At 40.5% G+C, this 26,049-nt stretch overlaps 1 protein-coding gene across 4 annotated transcripts in view; it reads right to left on the bottom strand.

The window, feature by feature from the left end:
- Positions 1 to 25,245, bottom strand: part of MAP3K19 (mitogen-activated protein kinase kinase kinase 19) — a 75,904-nt gene extending 50,659 nt beyond the window's left edge. For 3 of the 4 annotated variants that reach the window (XM_074399760.1, XM_039470208.2, XM_074399761.1), the window contains exons 1-6: positions 24,804 to 25,245; positions 19,267 to 19,462; positions 12,906 to 13,094; positions 10,302 to 10,456; positions 7,566 to 7,681; positions 4,515 to 4,630 (exon numbers count right to left, since the gene is read on the bottom strand). In XM_074399760.1, coding sequence (XP_074255861.1) covers positions 4,515 to 4,630; positions 7,566 to 7,681; positions 10,302 to 10,456; positions 12,906 to 13,094; positions 19,267 to 19,440 — 750 coding nt within the window. In that variant the 5' untranslated portion in view covers positions 19,441 to 19,462; positions 24,804 to 25,245. Of the gene's footprint in view, positions 1 to 4,514; positions 4,631 to 7,565; positions 7,682 to 10,301; positions 10,457 to 12,905; positions 13,095 to 19,266; positions 19,463 to 24,803 lie in introns of those variants that run through there. The other variant, XM_039470209.2, reaches the window with a different exon arrangement.
- Positions 25,246 to 26,049: the final 804 nt, after the last annotated feature.

Below are 26,049 nucleotides of genomic sequence, written 5' to 3'. Positions count from 1 at the left end.
TTACTAACTCTTCAGAAGAGAATCTTCCAGTCTTTTGGCTTAAGTAGTGTAAATGGGCTGCTGCTGGCCACACAGCAGCTAGGTGGGGAGGGAGGATGGATACAATCTCTCTGTTAGTATTCAGACTTAAGCCTCCAGGTTGAGACCTGATTCCCGTCTTTCATCGTGTATGTTGTTATAAGTCCAGAATTACTCCAGCTCAAATAATTCTCCATCAAATCTTCCCACCTTCTGTGAGGGTGGGGAAGGAGTAGTGGTGTGGTTACATAGAGTGGAAGTAGAATGTTGGGGATCTCTCTGCTCCTTATATACACTTTTAATCAAACCCTCTTTTTTTCAAACTCATGCTAACCGCCAACTTTTGCAGTACCTGGTGCCTCTAATTCCTGGATTTTTCCATGATTCTTTGCAGTATATCATCCTGATTCTCATTAATAGCTTTTCTCTGGACAGTTAGGTTTTACCATTCTCCATGCTGCAAAATCATTTGTCACTTTTCTATCCACTTTCTGAAATCTTATACTGTGATTTGCATTTAGCAATGTAGCCTACTGAATCTAAGATGTCCCTGATTAAAAGATCCATTGTTGCTTTATGTACCTTAACTAAAAATGACAAAACAGTACCAATTTAACTGTGACAATTGTAAGATTTCTGACTTCAAAGACGTTAAAACGCAAAGTACACATCTTAGAATTGATAGCAGTTTCACTGAAGAAAGAAGCTGAACATGTTTTTTTAAGGGATGAGGTCTCTCACTGTTGGTCAGGCTGGAGTGTAGTGGCATGGGCTTGGCTCACTGTGGCCTCAATTTCCTGGGCTCAAGAGATTCTCCCACCTCAGCCTTCTGAGTAGCTAGGACTGCAAGTATGCACCACCATGCCCACCTATTTTTAAAATTTCTTGCAGAGACGGGGTCTTGCTATGCTGTCCAAGCTGGTTTCAAACTCCTGACCCCAAGTGATCCTCCTGTCTTGGCCTCCCAAAGTGCTGGGAGTACAGGTGTTAGCCATGGTACCTGGCCCAGATCTTTTTTCTTTTTCTTCTTTCTTTCTTTTTTTTTAGAAAGATATGAAAGTAAATTAGTGGAGGAAGTATAGTCTTTTCAACAAATGATAGAGAAACAATTGGTCATCAACAGGGAAAAATATGTACCTCAACCTAAACCTTGTACTTTGTAAAAATTAACTCAAATTTGGCTGGGCGTGGTGGCTCACACCTGTAATTCCAGTACTTTGGGAAACCAAGGCAGGCAGATCACCTGAGCTCAAGAGTTCGAGACCAACCTGGCCAATATGGTGAAACCCCGTCTCTACTAAAAATACAAAAATTAGCCAGGCGTGGTGACAGGCACCTGTAATCCCAGCTACTCAGGAGGCGGAGACAGGAAAATCGCTTGAATTTGGGAAGTGAAGGTTGCGGTGAGCTGAGATTGTGCAACTACACTCCAGCATAGCAACAGAATGAGATTCCGTCTCAAAAAAAAAAGAGAAAAAAGAAAAAGAAAAAAGAAGAAACACCTCAAATTGGGTTATGGATCTAAATGTAAAATGTGAAGCTATAAATCTTTTAGAAGAGAGCATAGGATAAAATTGTGACCTAGTCTTGGGTGAAGAATTCTTAGACACAAAAATCATAATCCATAAAAAAAATGGATGTTGGTTTTTATCAAAATCAAACACTTCTTTTCAATAAAAGATTAAAAGGATGAAAAAAACAAGTCAAATTATTTTCTTGACTAGGAGAAAATATTTTATGACACATATACATGGAATATGTAAGGACTTCTCCAAACTTAACAGTTAGAAAGCGAACAATCCAATTAGGAAAAGGGCACTGGGGCAGGCATGGTGGCTCATGCCTCTAATCCCAGTACTTTGGGAGACCAAGGCAAGAGGATTGCTTGAGAACAGGAATTCAAGACTAGCCTGGGCAACATAGTGAGACCCAATCTCTACAAAAAAATTAAAAATTAGCTGGGTGTGGTGGCCTGTGCCTGTAGGCCCAGGTACTCAGGAGGCTGAGGCAGGAGGATTGCTTGAGCCTGGGAGATCGAGGCTGCAGTGAGCCATGTTTGCACCAGGGACTTCAGCCTGGGCAACAGAATGAGACCCCAGTCTCAAAATAAATAAATAAAACAATTTTGGTCAGACACGGTGGCTCATGCTGTAATCCCAGCACTTCAGGAGGCCAAATCAGGCAGATCATGAGGTCAGGAGATTGAGACCATCCTGGCCAACACAGTGAAACCCTGTCTCTACTAAAAACACAAAAAATTATTCTGGGTGTGGTGGCACATGCCTGTAATTCCAGCTACTACTCAGGAGGCTAAGGCAGGAGAATCGCTTGAATCCAGGAGGTGGAGGTTGCATTGGACTAAGATCATACCCCTGCACTCCAGCCTGGGTGACAGAGGGAGACTCTGTCTCAAAAAAATTTTTTTGAACTTTTTTTTTAACCAATAAAATATAGAGTAGTAGGATCTTTATTTGGGATATGTTAATTTTTATAAGCATTCAAAAGGTTCAAATGAGTACACAGTACAAAGTGCATCTCCATTCTCTCTCTGTAGGCAACCACTGTTACTAGTTTGTTGTACATCTTGGGTCTCATCCCACAGTTTTCTGTGGGCCACAGTGTTTGTTACTAATACTATTACTGTACTATAGGGGACTTTTTGTAAAGTCATTCATCACAGGCAGGATGATAACCAGGGCCAGGAGGAGGCACCTCCTTTTTGGGACCCTGTGATGGGTTTGATATGATCAGATTAATGTTCCTCTCCTATTTTTTTCTTTTTCTTTTTTGAGACAGAGCTTCACTCTTGTTGTCCAGGTTGGAGTGCATTGCCGCAATCTTGGCTCACTGCAACCTCTCTCCTTGTTTCAAGTGATTCTCCTGCCTCAGCCTCCAGACTAGCTGGGATTACAGGTCCTGCCACCTCACCAGGCTAATTTTTTGTATTTTTAGTAGAGATGGGGTTTCACCATGTTGGCCAGGCTGGTCTTGAACTCCTGACCTCAGGTGATCTACTTGCTTTGGCCTCCCAAAGTGCTGGGATTACAGGCATGAGCAACTGCACCTGGCTGTCTTTTTCTTTTTTAAAAAATTGAGATAGGGTCTTGTTGTGTCACCCAGGCTGGAGTGCAGTGGTGCAATCATGGCTCACTGTGGCCTTAAACTCCTGAGCTCAAGCAATTCTCCTGCCTCAGCCTCCAAAGTATCCGGGACTACAGGTTTGTGCCATCATGACCAGCGAATTTTTTTATTTTTAGTAGAGATGAGTTCTCTTTATGTTGCCCAGGCCAGTCCAGAACTCCTGGCCTCAAGAGATCCTCAGCCTCACAAAGTGCTGGAATTACGAGTGTGATGTGGTTTGTCTCCATGTCCCCTGGCAAATCTCATCTTGAATTGTAATCCCCACGTGTCAAGGCAGGGACTTTGTAGAAGGTGATTGGATCATGGGGCGGTTTCCACCATACTGTTCTTGGATAGGGAGTTCTCATGAGATCTGATGGTTTTAAAAGTGGCAGTTTTCCCTGTACTCTCTGTCTCTCCCACCACCTTGTGAAGATATGCCTGCTTCCCCTTTGCCTTCCGCCATGATTGTATAAGTTTCCTGAGGCCTTCCCAGCCATGAGGAACTCTGAGTCAATTAAACTGTTTTGTTTATAAATTACCCAGTCTCAGGTAGTATCTTGATAGTAGTGTGAAATGAACTAATAGAAAGTGTGAACCACCACAGCCAGCTTAGATTTCCTTTTCAATATTAATGTACATAAACGGAAGCTATATTTGATTATTTAGCATGGATTCAGCTGAAACAATCTTCTGTGGTATTGGTGACACACACACACACACACACACACACACACACACACACACCCGCGTGCGTGCCCAGACTTATTTACTGAATATTTGTGTCCCACCAAAATTCGTATGTTGAAATCTTAACTACCAATGTGATGGCAGTATAGGAGGTAGGGCCTTTGGGAGGTAGGTTACGAAAGTAGGGTTCTCATGATGGGATTATTGCCTCTTACAAAAGGGACCCCAGAGCCCTAGCTAGCTCTCTCTCCGTCATGTGAGTATACGAGAGGTTGGCAATCTGCAATCCAGAAGGCAGCCCTCACCAGACTCAAACCTGCCGGCACCCTGATCTCAGACTTCCAGCCAGCCTCTAGAACTCTAAGAAATAAATTTCTGTTTATAAGCTACCCAGTCTATGGTACTTTGATATAACAGCCAGAATTAAGATGCACACACACACACACACACACACACACGTGTACACACATCTTATTCATGAGTCTCAGAGTTGACTAGCTAATTACTGCTCTGAGATTAAACTTTTAAACTTTCACAAGAGTGTCTTACCAAATGTGTTTTTTATGATTCTTTATTTTATTAAAAATAAAATTGTAATATATGACTGTTACAAAATATTCAAGCAACACAAATGAAGAAGTAGATGGAGTAGGCTCTCTGTTGTTTCTTTAAAGGGAGGCTCTTACCTCACTGCTGCTGATGCTTTGCAAGGTGATGTTTTGATTTTTGTTAACTGTCATCCTATCAGTTGGAGAAGAGTTTGTATCGTGACAAATGTCAAGCAATGACTCAGCATGTCTTTCTGTCGAAAGAAACATAATAATATGTTTTGATAAGATTCATCTCCAGCAATTTCAAAGGAAAATCTAGCTCTTTGTTCTAAAATCAGCTCCATTTTGTCAAAGATTTTCCTGAAATAGTGGTCTGGGATTCCTGATGAAGCTTTAGGCACTAATTTTCACAAGAAGAGATGTGACCACAAGAGTCCACAGAGTAGATGGCTTACTTTTTTTTGAAAGGCTTTGATGGTAATTGCTATTACATAAGGAGAAAAAAAAATCAAACAGGTACTTTGAGATTTTTGAGCAAGTGAAATATTTTTAGAGACTTAGGATGAATCAATCATCCTATCTGATCTGAGCATTCACCACATCTTAAGCTATATGAGAAACTAAAACTTAACAAGAGTCAGATTTTAGTTCGACTTAAATCCCATCACCTCATACTTAATGTCTATATCATCATTGCAAAACCCTCCATAGGGTGCTGGGACATGACTAAGAACTTTTTAACCATTAAGGCTGTCAATAGCTCAAGGTTAGGGAACCCTCTACTCCAGAGCTGTGCAGAGGAAGGACATCTGCCCTCCATGTTTTCCCGAGGATGACCTGTCATTACGGACTTCTACTTGTGGAAGATTAGGAGAAGCTTCTTGACCTCTTCCAATTAAACCCTGAATCACTTCCATGTATTTTTCAGGATATTGAAGACTTAGCGCTGGCTCAGTCAATATTGGATTTTCTTTCTCTGAATCTACATACTACCCTGAAGCCCCTGAAGTCATTTTGTGGTGAGTGAAGATAATTCCTACACAATATGGCTAACAACTGAAATCAGAGCAATTTACAGGACCTTACAGACCATCCTGTAATTTAAAAAATTTGGATTACTCAAATTTTCTTTTTTAGTTTGTAGAAGGGAGTGAATCATGGAGTTAAATTGATAGGGATCAACAGCTATCACTTCAAATGTTTGGGATTAATGGTTTGTGGTAGGCAAATTTGCTAAGTGAAACCCTAATGATGAGCTGGAAATCACATTTGCTCTACAGTTGCCCAGGATAAAGACACTCAGCTCATCTGAGCACACATCCTATCTAGTGATTGAAGCTACATTAAATTGATAGAGTTCTTATTGAAGCCACATTAAATTGATAGAGTTCTTAACACCAAACAGCAGCCTCCTAGTTTGTACCCTAGGGACATTGCTCTCATGTGTATCCCCTCCTGTTATCCTGGCTTCTTCAAATAAGCATTGGCTTCTTTCAACAAAACCTCTCCCTTTCAGTGGCTCCTCCATTTATGTTGTAGTGGAAACAAAATTGAACAAGTGATCTATACCCAGACCTTCCATTTCTTCACCGTATTTTCCTTCTTTAGACTCTGCAATATATCTTCAGCCTGCATCCTGCTATTGAAACTTCTTACAACCTTACCACATCTGATTTGTAATCTCTTTTCCAATTTAACAACATTTCCTGCTCCTTTCTTCCTGCAACTCTCTTCTGATTCTCCTCCTCCTCCTCTCACTTCCTGAGTCCTGATGTGCATACCGCTTCTCTCTATCTGTGGGTGCACCTCCACAGCTCAGCCCTCAGCAATTTTGTCACCCTCATCAGTCCCTCAACAATCTCCCCCACCTTCATGTCCTCACAATCTCCTCTCTGTAGAGAACTCCCAAACTAATCTTTCAAACGGACCTTTCCCACAAGCCCAGTCCTACAGAAAATTGCTACTTGAAAGTCTCAAGCTTCTATCAAATTCAATGCTTTTAAATTCATTACCCTCCTGTTCAATATCCTCATCAAACCAGAATGTGCTCCCATTTCGTTGGTTGTAGTTCCATCTCCCCACTTTCCAGGCCTTAAAATTTAGTCATCTTTGACTCAAGTTTCTCAACTTTTGTCTTTGTGTCTCTGCTGTCAATTTCACATCTTGCAGTTCTGTGAATTGCTCTTTCACCATGCCTCCTAGACCCACCACTCACAGCATTTCTCAGGCTCACTCTCACACCCCACCCAAGGACTCATTCCCTATTTGTTACCACCACACATATGGGAACTTCTATAGTTTCTTAATAGAGATCCCTGTCTTTTCCCTCAAATGTATGCAACACCATAGGAACAGGTTAATATTCCTAAAACATGGCCTTCATCATTCTCTGGCTTAAAATTCTTTAGCATCTATTTTGTTGAAAAAAAAAAATAATAATGTCCTTCAGCCTGACATCTAAGGCTCTCCCGCCAGGGACCCAGTTTCTTTACGTATCTGACCTTCTGTTTCTCTTTTCCCTGACATGAACTTTCAGTTCTAGTTTTTCGTTTGCCCCTGGGATAAGCCATGCTCACTCCCAGCAAGGGGGCCTCTGCTCCACAAAATCAAATTGCATCCTTTTTTCAAGGGTCAGATCAAGTCTCACCTCTTTCATGAAACCTTCTTAGGCATAGCTTTGTCCTCTGCCCCCTAAGCTTCAAACAGAAAGCTAATCAAACAATAAAGTCGGGCAGCTTTCACAAAGTCACACGCTGCTCAGTGGCACGCTTTTCATTATACTTCTTGCTGTGGCTGTTTCTATGTCTTTGCTTGGACTCTTTTTCCACCTATATCAAACCTTCCCACAGTTGTCCAGAACCACTGTAAGTCCCTCTTCCCCTTTTCCCTTATTCAAGAACCACTCTAAGTCCCTCTTCCCTTTTCAAGTTTACAGCAAGCTCTTTCTGTCTGACTTATGTGATGTGCCCCTGACCATGCTGTATATTTTCAAAAGTTTAAACCTTGCATTAGACCTCTTTGCACACCCCAGAGCACCCAGTCACGGGCCTTGTACAAAGCCACTGCTCAATAAATAGCCATTGGCTTGATTTCTGTAAATGAATCCATCAAACAGATGTAGAAAAAGAAAGTTCTAACCGGAATTTTGGGGTTGGGAAACTTTGTACATGGAGTGAAAGTACTTACCTGACTTTGGCATAGAACTCATTAAAATGTCCAAAAGCTGCTGTTTCTTTGAACTCTCTATTTGTGACACATAATGTATCGCTGATTTTCCACTAGAATCACAAAGTTTAGGATCTCTAGGAAGAACAGAATCAATATTAAACTTTATTTAACTGAATCTATTGGAAAAAAAACTAATATGAGAGAGAAAACATTTACATCAAATAAATAAAAAGTAACCTTATGTAGTTTGGGGATAATAATAATGATTTCAAAATGTATGAGATAGAGGATGACAATTTTCCAATATTTTAAATAAAAGGAATTTGTTGTATGTCTACATTCCCATCCCCATTCTAAAAACATTCTAAGATTTGCAGAGAATTCCCAACTTTGGACAAAAATTTTTAAAATTCTTTAAGGGTGCATAAAATCAAGTAAAGATAAAGACATCTTTTGTTGTTGTTGTTACATTTTTAAATTTTTTCACTGAGTCATAAGGATTAAAACATTCTGATAAACAACGGTCCTATCATTCCAAATAGCTCACTTGATTTTTTTTCTTTTCAATAATTAAGCTAACTGCTGACTTTCTTGATATTCCTTTTTTTCTAATGCTAACAGCTAGTTCTTTTATGATTTAAAATGGTGGAATGGCATAAAACCTTCTTTTTAAAATTAAGCTGATATCTTTATTTCATGGGCTCTTTGTTGAGCAGAGCAATCTTGTCATAAAATCCAAGTGTACCTCTCCACATGTCCTTTTCATTCCTCTTTACCTGGCCATGTGATTGGTAGGCCCAACTGGCTGATCTTAGGACCCTTTACAACAGCACAGTTCTCTTCTTATTTTTCCTGTGTTGTACTGAACCCTTGCATTAGACTCAGCTCAGAAAAATCCAAAGTTAAATGATGAGAATCCCATTAATAGATTATAATGAGGGAAAAAATGATGAAACTTGCTTCACTTGCCCTATTCTGAGACAAGGAGCAAGTTGCTCATGGCCTGTATCCTAAAATCTTTGAATCTGAATCTCTTTGTTGCTATGGGACAGGGTAATGTGTCATGAGCTACAACAATATTCTCTTATGGGCTTTTCTTCATCAAAGATCTTAATTCAAAAGAAATAGCAAAGGACTGAGAATTGGGGTTCCCATTACCTTGATATGTGGCTTTAAGCGAGCTACTTAACTCATTGGGACCTCTGCTTATCTGCCTAGATTAGAGTGTCTCCAAGTGGCATTCCTTGATTTCTGGTATTCTGGACCCCAATCCAGACCTATTGAGCACCATCTCTGGGATGATGTCCAGGAATCTCCACTTTTATCAATCACCCAAACTATTTCTCAACACTAGTCTGAGGTAGCTTCAAAATTCCATTTTCACTCCATTATGTTAACTGATCCTTTTACAATATCTGTGCTCTTGACTGTAATTTTGTTCTTGAAGCTCCCTCCTCTTTTTAAAATTTTTTTTAACCAAATTCATATGCAATACTGAGAAAGAGCTCAGGCCATCTGCTCTTATTTGATGACAAGATAACTAAGTAACAGCTTTAGGACTGCAGTTGTAGCATGAGATATTGCTTATTAACCCTCTTTTTTTTTTTTTTTTTTTTTTTGAGACAGAGTTTCACTCTTGTTACCTAGGCTGGAGTGCAATGGCGTGATCTCAGCTCACTGCAACTTCCACCTCCTGGGTTCAGGCGATTCTGCTGCCTCAGCCTCCTGAGTAGCTGGGATTATAGGCACGCACCACCATGCCCAGCTAATTTTTTGTATTTTTAGTAGAGACGGAGTTTCACCATGTTGACCAGGATGGTCTCGATCTCTTGACCTCGTGATCCACCCGCCTCGGCCTCCCAAAGTGCTGGGATTACAGGCGTGAGCCACCGTGCCCAGCCAACCCTCTTATTGTTTTTAGAAAGTTGATTGTTTACCTCTCCCTTCCTAAAAGAGCATTTGACATATAGTAATTTTAAGGTAATTTGAAAACACTATTATAAATTGCTTTTGAGACATTGACAGTGCTTTCTGAAATAATTAGTAACATCTTATGGGTAGAAAGCTGGATACTCAAGAATTATTTGACATTCCCAGTAACTACCAAAACAGTAATTATTTCAACAAATTAAAGAGCAAAATATCATAAGAATAATAGGTAGCAAATTTTAACAACTGCACATCACTTTTGCAATTGTGAAGTCACTTTTATGATGATATATGTGCATTTGGTACATATAGTAAAATAGCCTGTAATCCCCATACTAGGAGGCCAAGATGGGAGAGGTGCTTGAGGGCAGGAGTTTGAGACCAGCATAGGCAATATAGTGAGACTCCATCTCCACAAAAAGTTAAAAATTAGCCAGGCATAGTGGTATGCGCCTGTAATTACAGCTACTCAAGAGGGTGAAGCAGGAGGATTCATTGAGCCCAGGAGTTCGAGGTTACAGTAAACTATGATTGCACCACTGCACTTTAGCCTGGGCAACAGAGCAAGACCCTGAGAGAGAGAGAGAGAGAGAGAGACAGAGAGAGAGAGAAGGAAGGAAAGAAGAAAGAAGGAAGGAAAGAAAGAAAGAAAAGAAGGAAGGAGGCAGGGGGAAGGAGGAAGGAAGGAAAGAAGGAAAGAAGGAAGGAAAAATAGAAGAAAGCTAAGCAAAGAAATGAAAACAATCTATATGTCAGTTTACATGTGATTTCTGTACATAACAATGGAATGGACACCCTTCAGCTGGGCTAACGACTCATACTTACGCATGATAACTTAGGAGCTCAGACAGAACTTCCACAGGTCTGTACACTGTTAACATGTCAAGAGTCTCAAACAGGTCCACATCCCTCACAGCCAGCATCAGAGGGGTCAAGCCATGTTGGTTTGGGAAATTTATATCCAGAAACTCTTCAGATGCCTTTAAAAATATGCAGCTTTATTTCTGTTGTGTTTTTACGGCATAGCTATTTATGCTAATCTTTGCATTTTCATTACTTGGCCGACTTTTCATTATAACTTCAATATGTTCTTTCTCAATGTCTGTCCTGAGAGGGAACTGATGAGGTGAAAGAACACAAGCTGGAAAGACATATCTAGGTTTCAATCTCAACTCTTTAAGGTGTTTATTTAACTTCCCTGAAAGGTTGTATCAGGGACACGCTGTTAAAACGTGATCAAATCACCCTGATAAATTGACCGTATCCAGTTAAATCATGTATAATTTTCATTTGGGATGTATTTATACCAAAAAATTTGTTGTTTATCTGAAATTTAAATTTAACTGGCTGTCCTGTGTTTTTATTTGCAAAATCCGGCAATCCTATTTGCTAAACTTCAGAGCCTCAGCTGTAAGGGGAAATAGTATTGTCTTCCCTATAGGGAGATGTTACTGATTGAAGCTAGAATGTAAAAAGCACTTAGCAGAGTGTCTGACACACAGTAGGTGCCCAGTAAATATTCACTGAATGAATAAATAATTTACAATAATAAGGCAGCTCAGCCAGGCATGGTGGCTCATGCCTGTAATCCCAGCACTTTAGGAGTCTGAGACATGTAGATTGTTTGAGCCCAGGAGTTTGAGACCAGCCTGGGCAATATGGCAAAACCCCATCTCTACTAAAAATACAAAAAATTAGCCAGGCATGGTGGCATGTACCTGTAGTCCTGGGGACTCAGGAGGCTGAGGTGGGAGAATCACCTGAGCCCGGGAAGGTCAAGGCTGCAGTGAGCCATGATGATGCCTCTGTACTTCAGCCTGGGCAACACAGTGAGACCCTGTCTCAAAAAATTTAAAAAAAATTTAAAAAGCATCTCACTTGGCCAGGTGTGGTGGCTCATTCCTGTAATCCAAGCACTTTGGAGGCCAAGGTGGGCAGATCACCTGAGGTTGGGAGTTCAAGACCAGCCTGACCAACATGGTGAAACCCCATCTTTATTTTTTTTAAAAAAAGCATCTTACTTAACCGTATTATTTATATAGTCAAATGGAGGAAGGTATATGGATGTAATCTGAGGCTTTAATGAAAGTAACATTTAATTTGGATCCTTCAAAGCTGAAAAGCTACTGGAAGGCCAAAACACCTAAACTGTTCATTTTATAGACCAAAGAAATGCACTAATTTCCATCTCTATTTCACTTTATGCCATGTCAGTATATTCAATGTCTCTACCTCAGCATCTCTTGGGACAAACTAGAGATAATATTACTTCAGCAGGGTAGCAGGGTACTGTGGAAATTAATTAGTTAATATTTTTTAGTCACTAAGGAGAAACCACCTCTGGTATCAATGTTTATTATTAGTTAGAACCAACATGAAAATTTTAAACTGAGAATAGTTTTACAACAGCATATCAGTTCAGCATCTGTTGATCAAGAAATAGATCCAGTCACAGGCACCAGTTTCTTAAAACTTGTTTGCTAATGGTTAGGAGTTAAAAATGTGGTTATAAAAACAGACAATGGATTATAATTACAACTACTGAAAATACCATTAAGTAAAATACATTGTCTTTCAAAAAATTTTTATGCTTTAGTTCATGATATCTGGCAATTTTAGACTATCATTTGGTCCAACAAAAGAATTTGAAGTATTGTTTGGTTTTGTTATATCTCTCCTTGAACTGTACCTGACTGGAATATCTTTCACTGTTTTCTTTATCTGCTTGTGTCTTTACCACAAGGGATTAGAAGAAACTGTTTCCTAGCAGCAACTGATTTTCTTTCTGTTGGAAGGTCACATGGCCTGACAGTCTCTCTGAAGGTAAATGCCAAGAGCAGGCAATCGCCAGTCACCAATAATTAATGTCCTTTGTTATGCATATGATTTTGCAAGTTGCTTTGGGAGAAAGTATCTGTAAGTAGAAAATCTAAACACAACGATAAATACCCTGAGAAGACAGCCCTTTAAAAATGTATCCTCAGAACTCCTTTCACGACAGCTAAATATTATGGAAGGCACAGGCTCCCAGATTCCCTTTTCGGGATAAAGATAATAACAGCAACGGGTCCAAAGGGATCTAAGCAGCAACTGTACAGACGGCAATGATGCCAAGGGAACTCCTCTGAGCAAGTTGATAGTAGTCCTCTGGGGGCTTTCTGGGAGCAAATTATTTCCCAGGTGTGCTGCATGACTTCTAGCATCCAACTGGAGGGAGGTGGAACTCGGCTGCTGCTGTGTTCCTTTATTATCTAGTTTTCCACCCCAGCGTCCTGTGTGATCCCATTTCTTTCTCATATATTCTGTCTGAAACTTCCTAGGATTACATTGGAAAAGAACTTAGTTTTCTTTAAAAGGAGTCGTATGTAGTCTGTGCCCTTTTTACCACCCACTCACCCACCCGAAGACAGGAAACAAATATCAACTAACCAGTAAATGCTGAAGTTGTTCAAGATCACCTTGCCATGAACTTTGTAGAAGTTGCATTTGGGGAGCCTGGATTCTATTGAATGCCAAGAGTTGTCTTTGGATACTGCTATTAGCTACATGAATTGCAGTTCGATTGCTGTAATTGCAAAGGGTGATATCTACTCCCTTTTCCAGAAGAAATCCAACAACCTGCAAAACAACACAGTCTTAATTAAATATTTTTAAGTACCAACAGTGTCTTCAGAGCTGGGTGGAAAACTGACTTAGGCATGACTCTGATTCATTGGGATGTAGGTGACTGCTATTTGCCCTTTTTAATTTGGGAAACAAAAGCCTCCACGACACGCATGATTTTTGGATACTCTTTTTCAGAGGGACTATATATCTGAGTATTGTATGTAAAACCCACACAAAACATTGAAGTTTTATAACTGTCTATAATATAGAATACAAAACCAAAGGGAGCAGGCACGGTGCTGTGTGCCTATAATCCCAGCTATTGGGAAGCTGAGGCAGGAGGATCACTTGAGCCAAAAGGCAAAAAGAACCCAATTTTCTGCCAATGGATGATTGGATAAGTAAAATGTTGTATATCAAGACAATATGATATTATTTGGCTATAAAAATAAAGTATTGACATATGCTACAACATGAATGAACTGTGAAAAGATCATCCTAAGTGAAAGAAACCAATCATAGAAGATCACATACTGTATGATTCCATTTGTATGAAAGTCCCAAATAAGAAAAGTTATGGAGGCCAAGCATGGTGGCTCTTGCCTGTAATCCCAGCACTTTGGGAGGCCAAAGTGGATCACTTTAGCCCAGGAGTTCAAGACAATCCTGGGCAACATGGCGAAACGCTGTCTCTACAAAAAATACAAAAATTAGCTGGGCATGATGGCACATGCCTGTAGTCTCAGCTACCTGGGAGGCTGAGACAGGAGGATCACCTCAGCCCAGGAGGTAGAGGCTGCAATGAGCTCTGATCATGCCACTGCACTCCAGCCTGGGTGATACAGTGAGACCCTGTCTCAAAACAAACAAACAAAAAACAATTAAAAAGACAGAAAGTAGAAAAGTGGCTGATCAGGGCTGGGGTGGGAGTTGGGAAGAAAGGATAGAGAGTGATAGCTAAAGGATATCAGGTTTCTTTTTCTCTTCTTTTTCTGGGGATGAATTTCTTTTTGAAATGATAAAAGTGTTCCGAAATCAATTGTGATGATTGCACATTAATATGAATATACTAAAAAACATGGAAGTGTCTACTTCAAGTAGGTAGATTGTATGGTATGTGAATTTCTTCTCAATGCTTTTGAAAATGCCTTTGCATGTCTTTATGGCCTTGCATGATCCAGCCCCTACCTGCATTTCCAGCTTTATCTTGTGCCATTCTTCACCCTCCCTCTGAAAGATCAAGTCACCTTTCTACACTTCAAAAATGCAAGCTTTTTCCTAACCAAGGCCTTTGTCTTTGCTATTCCTTCTACCTCAGCTGCCCTTCATTTATGTCTTAGTGTAAATAGAACTACATCAGTAAGGATGTCTTGGCCACCTTATCAAAAGAGAAGTCACTCTGTATGAATAACAATTTATAATTTATTTGTTTCTTGTTTCTTTATTTGTTGTGTTTCACTTTCATTCAAATGTAAATCCCCAAGAGCAAGAGATCTTATCACATGAATAAATATTTTATGAATGAGTGAATGAATGGTTTAAGATAAATAGATGGTAATGCCTTAATTTAATTCAATTTCAAGTAATTAAATGTTTATTTGATTTAATAAGATGAGTAACACTGATGCTGGTGTCCCTCAGGAAGGTAAGGTTTGGGAAGAAAGATGAAGATAATTTTGGACATGTTGTGTTTGGGGTGTCTGTAATATACAAGTGGAGATATTTAGTTGGAGTTTAACATTTTGTGTGTGTGTGTGTGTGTGCATGTGCATGTGTGTGACTATGTGTGCACATATGTGTATGTGTTTATGATATGGGCCTGAGAATTAGGAGCCATCCTCACATTATTGAAAGACACCAATATTTAAGGGGTGAGAAGAAAGAACACATAAAGGAGACTGGATAGAAGTTGCCAGAGAGGTAAGGAGAAAAACCAGCAGAAAGTCAAGGAAGAAACACCTGAAGAAAAATTGGAGTCCAATGGTGCTAAGAGGTGGAAGTCACCAAAGACATTGTTGGGGATATTGGCAAGAGCAGTTTCGATTGAGTAGTAGAGGAAGGTGTAGAGGAAGGAAGTGGTAGAGGAAGGAAGAGCAGTAGTTTGAAGCAGTAGTTTGAAGAGGTAAGTCAGTGAAGACAGTGAGGATTGACCAGAAAAATATTCTTTTTTTTGAGACAGAGTCTCACTCTGTCACCCAAGGTGGAATGCAAAGGCTGATCTTGGCTCACTGCAACCTCTGACTCCCGGGTTCAAGCAATTCTCCTGCCTCGGCCTCCCAAGTAGCTGGGATTATAGTCACCTGCCATCATGCCCAGCTAATTTTTGCATTTTTAGTAGAGATGGGGTTTCACCATGTTGGCCAGGTTGGTCTCCAACTCCTGACCTCAGGTGATCTGCCTGCTTCAGCCTCCCAAAGTGCTGGAATTAGAAGCGTGAGCCACTGTGCCCAGCCATCACCTGGGTTTTGAAAGCAGACCCTGATGGTTTATGTGATTTGTTCAGCTGAATGGGTTCAGGACTTTGGGCGGCATTGTTGAGGTCAGTAATGTAGATTGGCCTCCTCCTGCTGCTTGGAGTTCTGTTGACAGTAGCTTTCATTGACTGTTATATGAGACAAACTGAATTTGGTCCCAGCCTCTGTTGATCAGATTAAACAGAGTGGCCAACAGAGTAGTGAAATCATGAGAAAATTCATCAGATGCTAAGATAGTGTAGAAATAAGGGGTGGACATTGTTAGGAGGCAAATCTCCACGGATCTCTTACATTTCTGCAGGTCTTATGAGCAAAGGAGCCAACTTTATTCTATGCAAACTTTTCAAGCTTATTTGTATAGTGAATGGCCTTGAAAGATAGACATAGTGTCTCCCTTTGCAGCAAAGAGTAGGTTTGCTTACTGACCGTTGTAAATTATTAGGGTTCTCTAAGTTGAGGGTTCCTCTGCTGTCATGCAATCCACTGCATGTTCAGGGGTCACCTGGTCCTCTTCCTATCACTTAGTGGGAATTAGGGCTTAGGGAACCGATACAAAACTGCTAAAACTCTGACTAATGCTATTGTTATGAATCAATACGCCGCCCTTTGTCTCTGATCCAGTAGTGGTTTCTTCTGCTAGGAATCCAAGCAATTCTGGCAGGCTAACTCATTAGCTGTGAGTACGGTAAAATCTCAGATCCTTCATAGTTCTCAAGAGATGTCTGCTAGTAAAAAGGCCTGAGAGAGGAAAGGAAGTGGTTGCAGGAGGACATGGAATCAGTGGAGGTGTTTGCTTCTTTATGCGCTGCCAGAAGGCACTTATCTAAACATTTTTAAAGGCTGATGGAAAGAAGCATCATTGTTTGTAATGACAAGAATCTGGAGACCACCCAGATGTCCACCAAAGTAGGTTAGGCAGATACTGTGGCATATATATATAGATAGATAGATAGATAGATAGATAGATAGATAGATACATATACACACACATATTAAAGTGTGTGTATATATATATATATATATATATATATATATATTTTTTTTTTTTTTTTTTTTTTTTTTAATGAGAGGCTCACACTATTGTCCTGACTGGAATTTAGTGGTGCGGTCTTGGCTCACAGCAACCTCTGCCTACTGGGCTCAAGCGGTTCTCATGCCTCAGCCTCCAAAGTAGTTGGGATTACAGGTGTGTATCACCATGTCCAGCTAATTTTTTGTATTTTTAGTAGAGATGGGGTTTCAGCATGTTGGCCAGGCCAGTCTCAAACTCCTGAACTCAGGCAATTCACCCAGCTTGGCCACCCAAAGTGCTAGGATTACAGGTGGGAGCCACTGTGCCTGTATTGTGGCATTTATTTTTATCCAGTGGAACACTAGATAGCACTAAAACTGAAAAACCATAGCTATGCTTCATGTTTCAAAATGGAGGAATCCCCAAAACATGATAAAGAACAGAAGCAGCAAGTCATACAGGAACATGGCTGGGTGGGGTGGCTCACACCTGTAATCCCAGCACTTTGGGAGGCTGAGGTGGGAGGATTACTTGAAGTCAGGAATTTGAGATCAGCCTGCCAATATGGTAAAACCCTGTCTGTACTAAAAATACAAAAAATTAGCCAGGTGTGGTGGCGCATGTCTGTAGTCTTAGCTACTCAGGAGACTGAGGCAAGAGAATCACTCAAACCCGGGAGGTAGAGGTTGCAGTGAACCAAGATCACACCACTGCACTCCAGCCTTGGTGACAGAGCGAGATTCCATCTCCAAAAAAAAGTTATGCAGGTGCATACACAGTGTGAGTTTGTTTTTATAAAATTCAAAAGCAGGAAAAAGCAAACAATTATTTAGGCATGAATGCATAGGTGGCAAGGAAATTATTAAACAAAAATTCAAGATAATGGTTAGCCAGGGTAGGGATGCAATTTAAGACAGGCATATATAGATGCCTGTTTTTGGGGCATGGCAACGTTCTAATTTTTGACCTGGGTGTTGGGTACACAGGTGCCTGGTTTTTGTTGTTGTTGTTGTTGTTTTTGTTGTTTTTTGTTTTTGTTTTTGTTTTGAGACCAAGTCTCTCTCTGTTGCCAGGGTGGAGTGCAGTGGTGCAATCTCGGCTCACTGCAACCTCTGCCTCCCAGGTTTAAGCAATTCTCCTTCCTCAGCCTTCCAAGTAGCTGGGACTACAGCCGCACACCACAACGCCCAGCTAATTTTTTGTATTTTTAGTAGAGATGGGTCTCACCATGTTGGCCAGGATGGTCTTGATCTCCTGAACTTGTGATCTGCCCACCTCAGCCTCCCAAAGTGCTGGGATTACAGGTGTGAGCCACCGCACCTGGCACCAGGTGCTTGTTTTATTATATCTTTTCTTTCTTTCTTTCTTTCTTTTAGCATATGTGCTATATTTTATAATCCGTTTAAAAAGCATTCATGGAGAGGAATCATAAGAGAAAAAGAGCTTAAGAACAGAGTCAAGAGAAGCTGGTGACCAGGCAGGATTGAGGGCCCACTTGCATATAAAGTCCCAAGAACTGGCCGGGTGTGGTGGCCCATGCCTGGAATCCCAGCACTTTGTGAGGCTGAGGTGGGCAGATCACAAGTTCAGGAGATCAAGACCATCCTGGCCAACATGGTGAGACCCATCTCTACTAAAAATACAAAAAATTAGCTGGGCATTGTGGTGTGCGGCTGTAGTCCCAGCTACTTGGAAACCAAGAGTTTGAGACCAGCCTGGGCAACATGCTGAAACCCCTATCTCTACAAAAAAAAAAAAAAAAAAAAAAAAATAGCCAGGTGTGGTGGTATGTGTCTGTAGTTTCCAGCCACTTGGGAGACTGAGGTTGGAGAATCACCTGAATCTGGGGAGGTTGAGGCTGCAGTGAGCCATGATCATGCCACTGCATGCCAGCCTGGGTGACAGAGAAAGACCCTGTCTCAAAAAGTGAAGCAAAACAAACAAAAAAAGTCCCAAGAACTTGTAGAAGAACCAACTTGAGCAGTTGAGTGACATTTGTCTTTTCCACCCTAGTTTCCGCATTCTCGCCCTTTCTGTTCATGAAGCCTTCCTCTTTGCTGCCTCTCCCCAAAGCTATGTGCTCATATTGTGGCCACTCTTACCTGCATTCTTAAACAGAACTTCATAAATCACCGCACACAATGATAGAACTGATTAATAAGACCCAAAAAGGTTACTTTTTCATTAATGTCCCCATTTAGTACATATTTATTAACACCTGGCTGGGTCAGGCTCTCTGCTTGTAGCTGGAGATATAGCTACAACAAAGAGGACAAAATCTCCTGCCCTTTTAGGTCTTATCATTCACTTGTTTACCCCTGTTTCCCTACTTCCAGGTTTACGTGCATTTGTTAGATCACAGCACAAATGTCCAGGTACTGATGGAGTTGGGCCCCATTATGTGGCCCCATTAGACCATTAGCTTCTTGAGGGTGGCATATGTGTTTGACTCACATCCAGATCCACCATGAAATCCAGAGATTGCCTTGAATATATGAGGAATACTGTGGACTGAATGAGGAAATGAATAGAGATGGTTCCTACCTAGATTTAGGGTATCCCCCTCCCCATACCCTACTTTGTGTCTTCAGGCATTCTTTTATGGCAATGGGTGATATCACTATTCACAAATATCTCACTCTCAGAATCCTTAGCTTGGAAGACTTTTTATCCTTCAGCCCAGCACGTCACGTGTTACCTCTGTTAGATTTTCCTCTGCTGCAGTAATGAGAGGTGTATTCCCCGTCTTTGGGTGCTGAAAGTCAAGGTTTCCAAGGACGGACTGGACTTTAGTAATATAGTCACAGATGAGTTCTGCATCACCTCTTGAAACTACTTCTAGGAAATCATGGATCAGTTTATTTTTATTCATCTTGCTAGTTCCACATGATTGCCTTAAAGAGAAAAGGAATGATTTAATTATATGAGAGTCAGCAAAGCTGTGAGCGGTTCAAATATAACATATTCTGCCTTTACTGCCACATGTTTCCTTCTTTTATGTATAAAAATCTTGTAACAGTTTTAAAGACCATTTTGAAAAGAGGGCGAAATGTCTTGGTTCTTTGCATACATGTTGAATTAGGAATTAGGTAATAATTTTACCATTATTTTGGAAGATCTGCTGTGGTAGAGGAGAAGAGAGGATGGATCAGCAGCAGAATGGAAAGAGAACAAGCTTAGAGCCCAGTAGAACCTGGATTTCAATTCCTTCTCCACAGATTACCAACTGTGTGGCCATGAGCATATGTCTCAGCTCTGGGCTGTGTTTAAGTATCTCTAAAACGGAAATGAGCATCCCTCTTCAAAAGGCTGGTGAGGATCTGAAATATTATCTACAGAGGATTGGTACATTCTACGGGTGAAAATTCTTGTTGGATTTTATTTTTTTTAGTGTTGTTTGTTAACCACCTTATAACTATTTTCTTTCTGAAAGTCGTATCTTCCCAATAATACTGTAAGCTCCTCAATAGCAGGGACATTGCATGCCTTATACTTTTGCATCCTCTGTGATTCTAGCACAGTGGGAGTCATTGAGGAGCACAGTGCCCACTGTTCTAGATTCTCCAGGAAAGCCATAATTTTAAATATCTCATATCAGTTTTCCAAATCATTGAAATATCTCAAATTGCAATTTTGGAGATCATCAAACTACCCTCCCCCACATGGAGCCTCTTCTTTTTTCTTCTTCTTTCTGTTTTTTCTTTTGAGATAGAGCCTCACTGTCACCCAGGCTGGAGGGCAGTGGCATGATCTTGGCTCACTGCAACCTCTGCCTCCTGGGTTCAGGCCATTCTCCTGCCTTAGCCTCCCCAATATCTGGGACTATAGATGTGCACCACCATTCCCAGCTATTTTTTGTAGTTTTTAGTAGGGATGGGTTTTTACCATGTTGGCCAGGCTGGTCTCAAACTCCTGACCTCAGGTGATCCGCCCACCTCGGCCTCTCAAAGTGCTGGGATTACAGGCATGAGCCACTATGCCCAGCCTGGAGCCTCTTGCTGTTAGTAACAGCACGGCATCTTTTGTCAGACTCTATGCTCCAACCTCTGCTTCTGACATGTTAGTCACTATATGTAGCCACAAGTTATTGATTCGATGTGCAATTTCCTTGCAATAATCTGGCATGAGATTGAAAGCAAAAGAACAAGAGGCTCATTTCATAGTACAACTTTGTAGAGGAAAGCTAAAAAAAACAAACAAGAAAAAGTCTAGATTTGCCCTTTAATGTTCTAAATACACAAATGCCCTCAGAATTCATGGGCTGAACTACATAGAGCCCTCGTTCTCCAACGAGAACTTGTATTTCACTCTAGAAATAGTACTAGTCCATGAATCCATCCATTCATTAGGGAGATGCTATATGCCCTTCAGCAGTTGTCAATGACCTGTCGCAATAAAGATAACACAAATAGGTTAGCCAACATACAAGAAAGAACACGCACGATTAAGTGCTCATGCAAACCTCAGATAATGAATCTTACAGATGTCAGGAAAATAGAATGCCCATGTGATCTGGAAGATCCCCTAAAGAGAAGGCATCTGTGATATCTGGAGAGTCACAGTGAAGGAGAAAGGGCAGCTCGATGGGGGACAGGCGTGAACTCAGGCCTCTACCCAGGGCTGAGGAGAGAGCGAAACCAGATGGGAATTTACCCTGGATTTCCCAACACATTGGGAAGCCCATGGAGAGCTTTTGGCAGTGCCTTTTAGGAATATTGGTACTTTAGGAAGATTATTATGATGCAGAGGAGAAAGGCAGAAACAAAAATTTGAATGTGGCCGGGCACGGTGGCTTATGCCTGTGATCCCTGCACTTTGGGAGGCCAAGTGGTTGGATTACCTGAAGTCAGGAGTCAAGATCAGCCTAGCCAACATGGTAAAGCCTCGTCTCTATTAAAAAATACAAAAATTAGCCACGTGGCACAAACCTGAAATCCCAGCTACTCAGGAGGCGGAAGCAGGATAATCACTTGAACCCAGAAGGCAGAGGTTGCAGTGAGTGGAGATCACATCACTGCCCTCCAGCCTGGGCGACAGAGCAAGACTCCATCTCAAAAAACAACAACAACAAAATCTGAATGCGAGGGTTCACAGGATTTGCGACTGATCGACCATATACAATGAAAAGGTCCAGGAGGTTGGGGGCCAGGAACTGAGGGAGGACCCATTGCTGGGGAAGGCAGGTGATTCCTTTTACAGAAAGACAATAGATGACGTCAGCAACAGAGCCAGTACACAAACAAGTGTGTGTGGTTGGTCTCCTTGGCTTTCAGAGAAATGGTGGCCTTAGCTCAGTGCATGTGCTGAACTTGCTTGAGCATAAACATTTCCTTGTTATAAATAAAGATTTCAACTTTCCTTTAGTAGATCTGGGATGAGGCTGGGGACTCTTTTTTTAAAGAAATTTTCAAGAGACTTTAAAAAATTGACTTTATTACTTAGCGCAGTTTTAAGTTAACAGCAAAACTTGGAAGAAAGAACAGAATATTCCCTCTCCACTACCCCCTACTGCAACCATCAACAGCCTGCACCAGAGTGGTACATTTGTTAACAACTGATGAAGTTACAAACACAGCATTATCACCCAAAGTCCATAGTTTACATCAGTGAGCCAAGATCGTGCCGTAGCACTCCAGCCTGGGCAACAAGAGTGAAAATCCATCTCAAAAAAAAAAAAAAAAAAAAAAAAAGTAATGGAACTAGTATTTAAAGGTGCATTTGCCGAATAGCCTTATTTCCATTTTCATGTTTGGACCTTAGGTAGATGGGGATGAACTGATCATTACTCCTTGCTAGCCACACTGGACCCTGTCAGGCTTTCCTCTTGTTTTGTTTTGTTTTGTTTTTTTCCCATCCAGCTCTGATCCCCTCTGTCTGATAAGAACCCAATCTAATGTGCCCGAGAGGTATCCTCAATATAAGTATATCCTTGTAAGGCATACAGTGCTATTATATTACATTGGTTTTTGATTTACACAAATAATATTTTACTCTAGAGCTTGTTAATTATTTGTTAACACTACTTTTAAGCTTTATCCTTATACTTATATGTACAAGGTTGTTGGTTTTATGTTTACTGTGTTTATTATTCCCTTGATGATGGACGTCTAAGTTGTCGGCTCCACAAACAACACTATGATGAATATCCTTGTTTGGGCCTTACTATGCACCCTGTAAATGTTTCTCTGGGGCAAGTGGGTTGAATGGATTTAATTTCACAAAGTACTGCCAGATTGTCCTCCAGAATGGCTGTATCAACTTACACTCCCACCAGTAATGCCTGTTTTCTTAAAGCTCTTTTAAGAGAAGTAGACGTTTGGTTGATTGCTGTCACCTAATCATCATTATCTTAACCATAGCTTTTAATAAGCAGTGTACTTGGGACCTTACTAAGGGCAGAAGGAGCAGATGATACACTCAAAATAAGACCTCAGAAATAATTAAAAGCAGTACACACATCTGTCCCAGCAAATTGCTTTGTAACTTAGATTTATATATTTGTTTTTGAAAATGCAACAGTATTTACAGGATCATTTTGAGGGGAAGAAAAGATTTTCATAAACAAAGGATAATTAAAAATTGTCTTTTAATAAAGCTAAAGATCAAATATTCAAATAACAACAAGGCAAGAACTAGATATTTATATCACACCTTATTCATAAAGTAGAAATAAAACTTCAAACATTTTTTTCCCCCAAGGTTATTACCAAGCAATGTCATGGAGTTGCGGTTCAACTTTTTCATGTAACCCTTAAGAAAGAGCATTTCATAAGTAGCATCTATCATCTAAAATAAAACATAACAATTTAGATTTAACTAAGCAACAATCCCCAGGTTATCAAATCAGATCAGTGCAATACTGGGCGATGTGGTCATTTTTTTGGTCATTTATTGTCTCACGTAGTCGGTAGTCACCAGAGGAAGACAATGAGATTGAATGAGCACATAACATTATCCTTAGATGCAGCTCATTCTTTCCGTTAACATGCACAGACCACAGCTTTTACAAATTATTTTTATTTTTTAAAGACAGGGTCACACTCTGTCATCGAGGCTGGAGTACAGTGGCTTGATCATAGCTCATTGCAGCCTCAAACTCCTAGGTTTAAGGGATCTTCCCACCTTGTCCTCCTGAATAGCTAGGACTACAGGTACACAGCACCATGCCCTGCTAGTTATTTTTATTTTTTGTTTTTGTAGAGACAGTCTCACTATGTTGCCCAGGCTTAGTCATGAACCCACACTGCTTTTTATTAGTGAGCTCTATTTTGTCTCCTGACCTTCAATCTGTACATGTCAATTTTAGCATTTTCGTAAGAAAGCATTTCTCAATTTTCCATTTAGAATTTTTTCTTTTTGAGATGGAGTCTTGCTCTGTTGCCTAGGTTGGAATGCAATGGCACGATCTTGGTTCACTGCAACCTCCGCCTCCTGGGTTCAAGCAATTCTTCTGCCTCAGCCTTCCAAGTAGCTGGGATTACAGGCCTCCGCCACCACACCTGGCTAATTTTTGTATTTAGTAGAGACAGGGGTTCGCCATGTGGCCAGGCTGATCTCGAACTCCTGACCTTAGGTGGTCCACAAGCCTTGGCCTTCCAAAGTGCTGAGATTATAGGCATGAGCCACCATGTCCACCCCATTTAGAATTGTTTTGACCAATGATTTTTTTAGAAATAATGTTTCATTCCACAGAGGTTTCTAGAAGCCCAGTCTTTTTTATTTTTAATTGTATTCATGGTTTATCTACTGGTAAAACCAAAACCTTTGTTATGCTGTACATTTGATTTGGAACCTTATGTAACAAATATTTAAAGCAACAGAAATCTCAGTTCACATTAAGAAAACATGGTTAAGAACATATGCACACAATATTGATTGGTTACAAGAAGATTCATACCATGTAACGTTTACACATATTTGGGTGATTAAACTATAAGATTACCCCTGAGTATAATTCAGTGAAAGCAAGTGTTTTTCATACACTTTCTTGTCATTAGTAATTTAGCCTATGGTCTAGAGGTGCCTGCATAAGTATTGGAGGAAATTGTCACAATAGTTGAAAAGTAAAAAATAGTTTATTACAACTGTGAGGATATTATTATCTGAGATTAGGACACAGTTTCTTCTATCAGTTTACCTGGTGTTTCTCCTCTGGGACATACACACTTTGGGGAGTAAAGAAGTTGCAACATACAGTTTATCTAAAATGGGATGAAAAGTGGAGATTTGGCTTACCTGTGCTGTGTTTTGCTGAGGGAGGTGGTACACAGTTGAAGAAACACCGAGCCAAACAGTAGCCAACATCATCCTAATTCATTGTGGCGCTGATTTCCAGGACAGCTGTAACCCACACTTCAATTAGGAATCCATTTAAAAACAGCAGAGATAGAAAAGAAACAAAAAAGAAAAGAAAAAGGAAAACAAAACAAAAAAAAAGAAAGAAAAAAACAGCAGAGATTCAGATTTGTTTTTCTTTAATGACTTTACAGTGTTGCACAGCCCAAATAATTTTTCTTTTTAAATTTTTTCTTTAATTAAGCTGCTCCTGCATGCACAAAGTCTTTAGTTAGCTGCAAAGAGACTGCTTAGTTTACAGGTTGTCACCCAGGCAACCATCCACTGTGCGTTTAGCTTAGAGAATTGAAAGTAGGACAGTCTCATCCAGGAAGGAAAACAAGTATGCTCTTCCAAGTTGCTGTTTTAAAACTACTGAACCCCTATGTACTTCCATGGTTGGCACAACTACTGTGATCACCTGATGCCCTGAGACTTTCTCCAAGAGAACCATGCCTTTGTAATCCCCACAACATTCCAGAAGGCCCCTTTCAAAGCTGGATATAGGTCACAGAGTGAGAATCCAATCGATTACCACCAAACTGATTGCATTCTTAGACTTAGCCTTGAGAAAGTGCTAGCAGACAGAAATCCTTACATTACAACATACTTCTTGTCTAGATATGCTGTGGTATTCTGAAGCAAGTGAACAGACTGCATTTTTGTCAGAGTTAAATGGTAACAAACCCAGCTGTGAGAGACTTCAAATCATGTACATACTTCAAAACATACTCATGAGGAAGAAGACCCAGGGCACTCCTTATGGTCACCTGGCATTTGTGTGCTGCTAAGTTCTTTTCTGCCACTTATTAAAGGATGCAGGGATTTTTCTTCCAAGGTAGGGTGTAACATTATATATTCTCAACTGAATGGGGTACAATATTCTCTCACAATAACAATGGCTGACATTTATTGACTAGTTCTTAGGTTAGTCCATAAAGGAGATGATTGATGTCGTTTAACCCTTACAACAACTCTATGGAGTTGAAACAATAAACATCATCATTGCTATGTTACAGAAGACGACATTGAGGCTTAAAACTTCTAAGTTAATGAATGGTGGAGCTAGGGATTGTACCTAAGTAGGGGATTGAAATGCTCACGTGCACGTGCATGCGCGCACACACACACACACACACTCTCTCTC

This window comes from Saimiri boliviensis, chromosome 5, assembly GCF_048565385.1.
Source record: "Saimiri boliviensis isolate mSaiBol1 chromosome 5, mSaiBol1.pri, whole genome shotgun sequence".
NCBI classification, from domain to species: domain Eukaryota; kingdom Metazoa; phylum Chordata; class Mammalia; order Primates; family Cebidae; genus Saimiri; species Saimiri boliviensis.
Note: the sequence above shows the minus strand (reverse complement) of the source record. Positions and strands in the feature narration are given on the sequence as shown.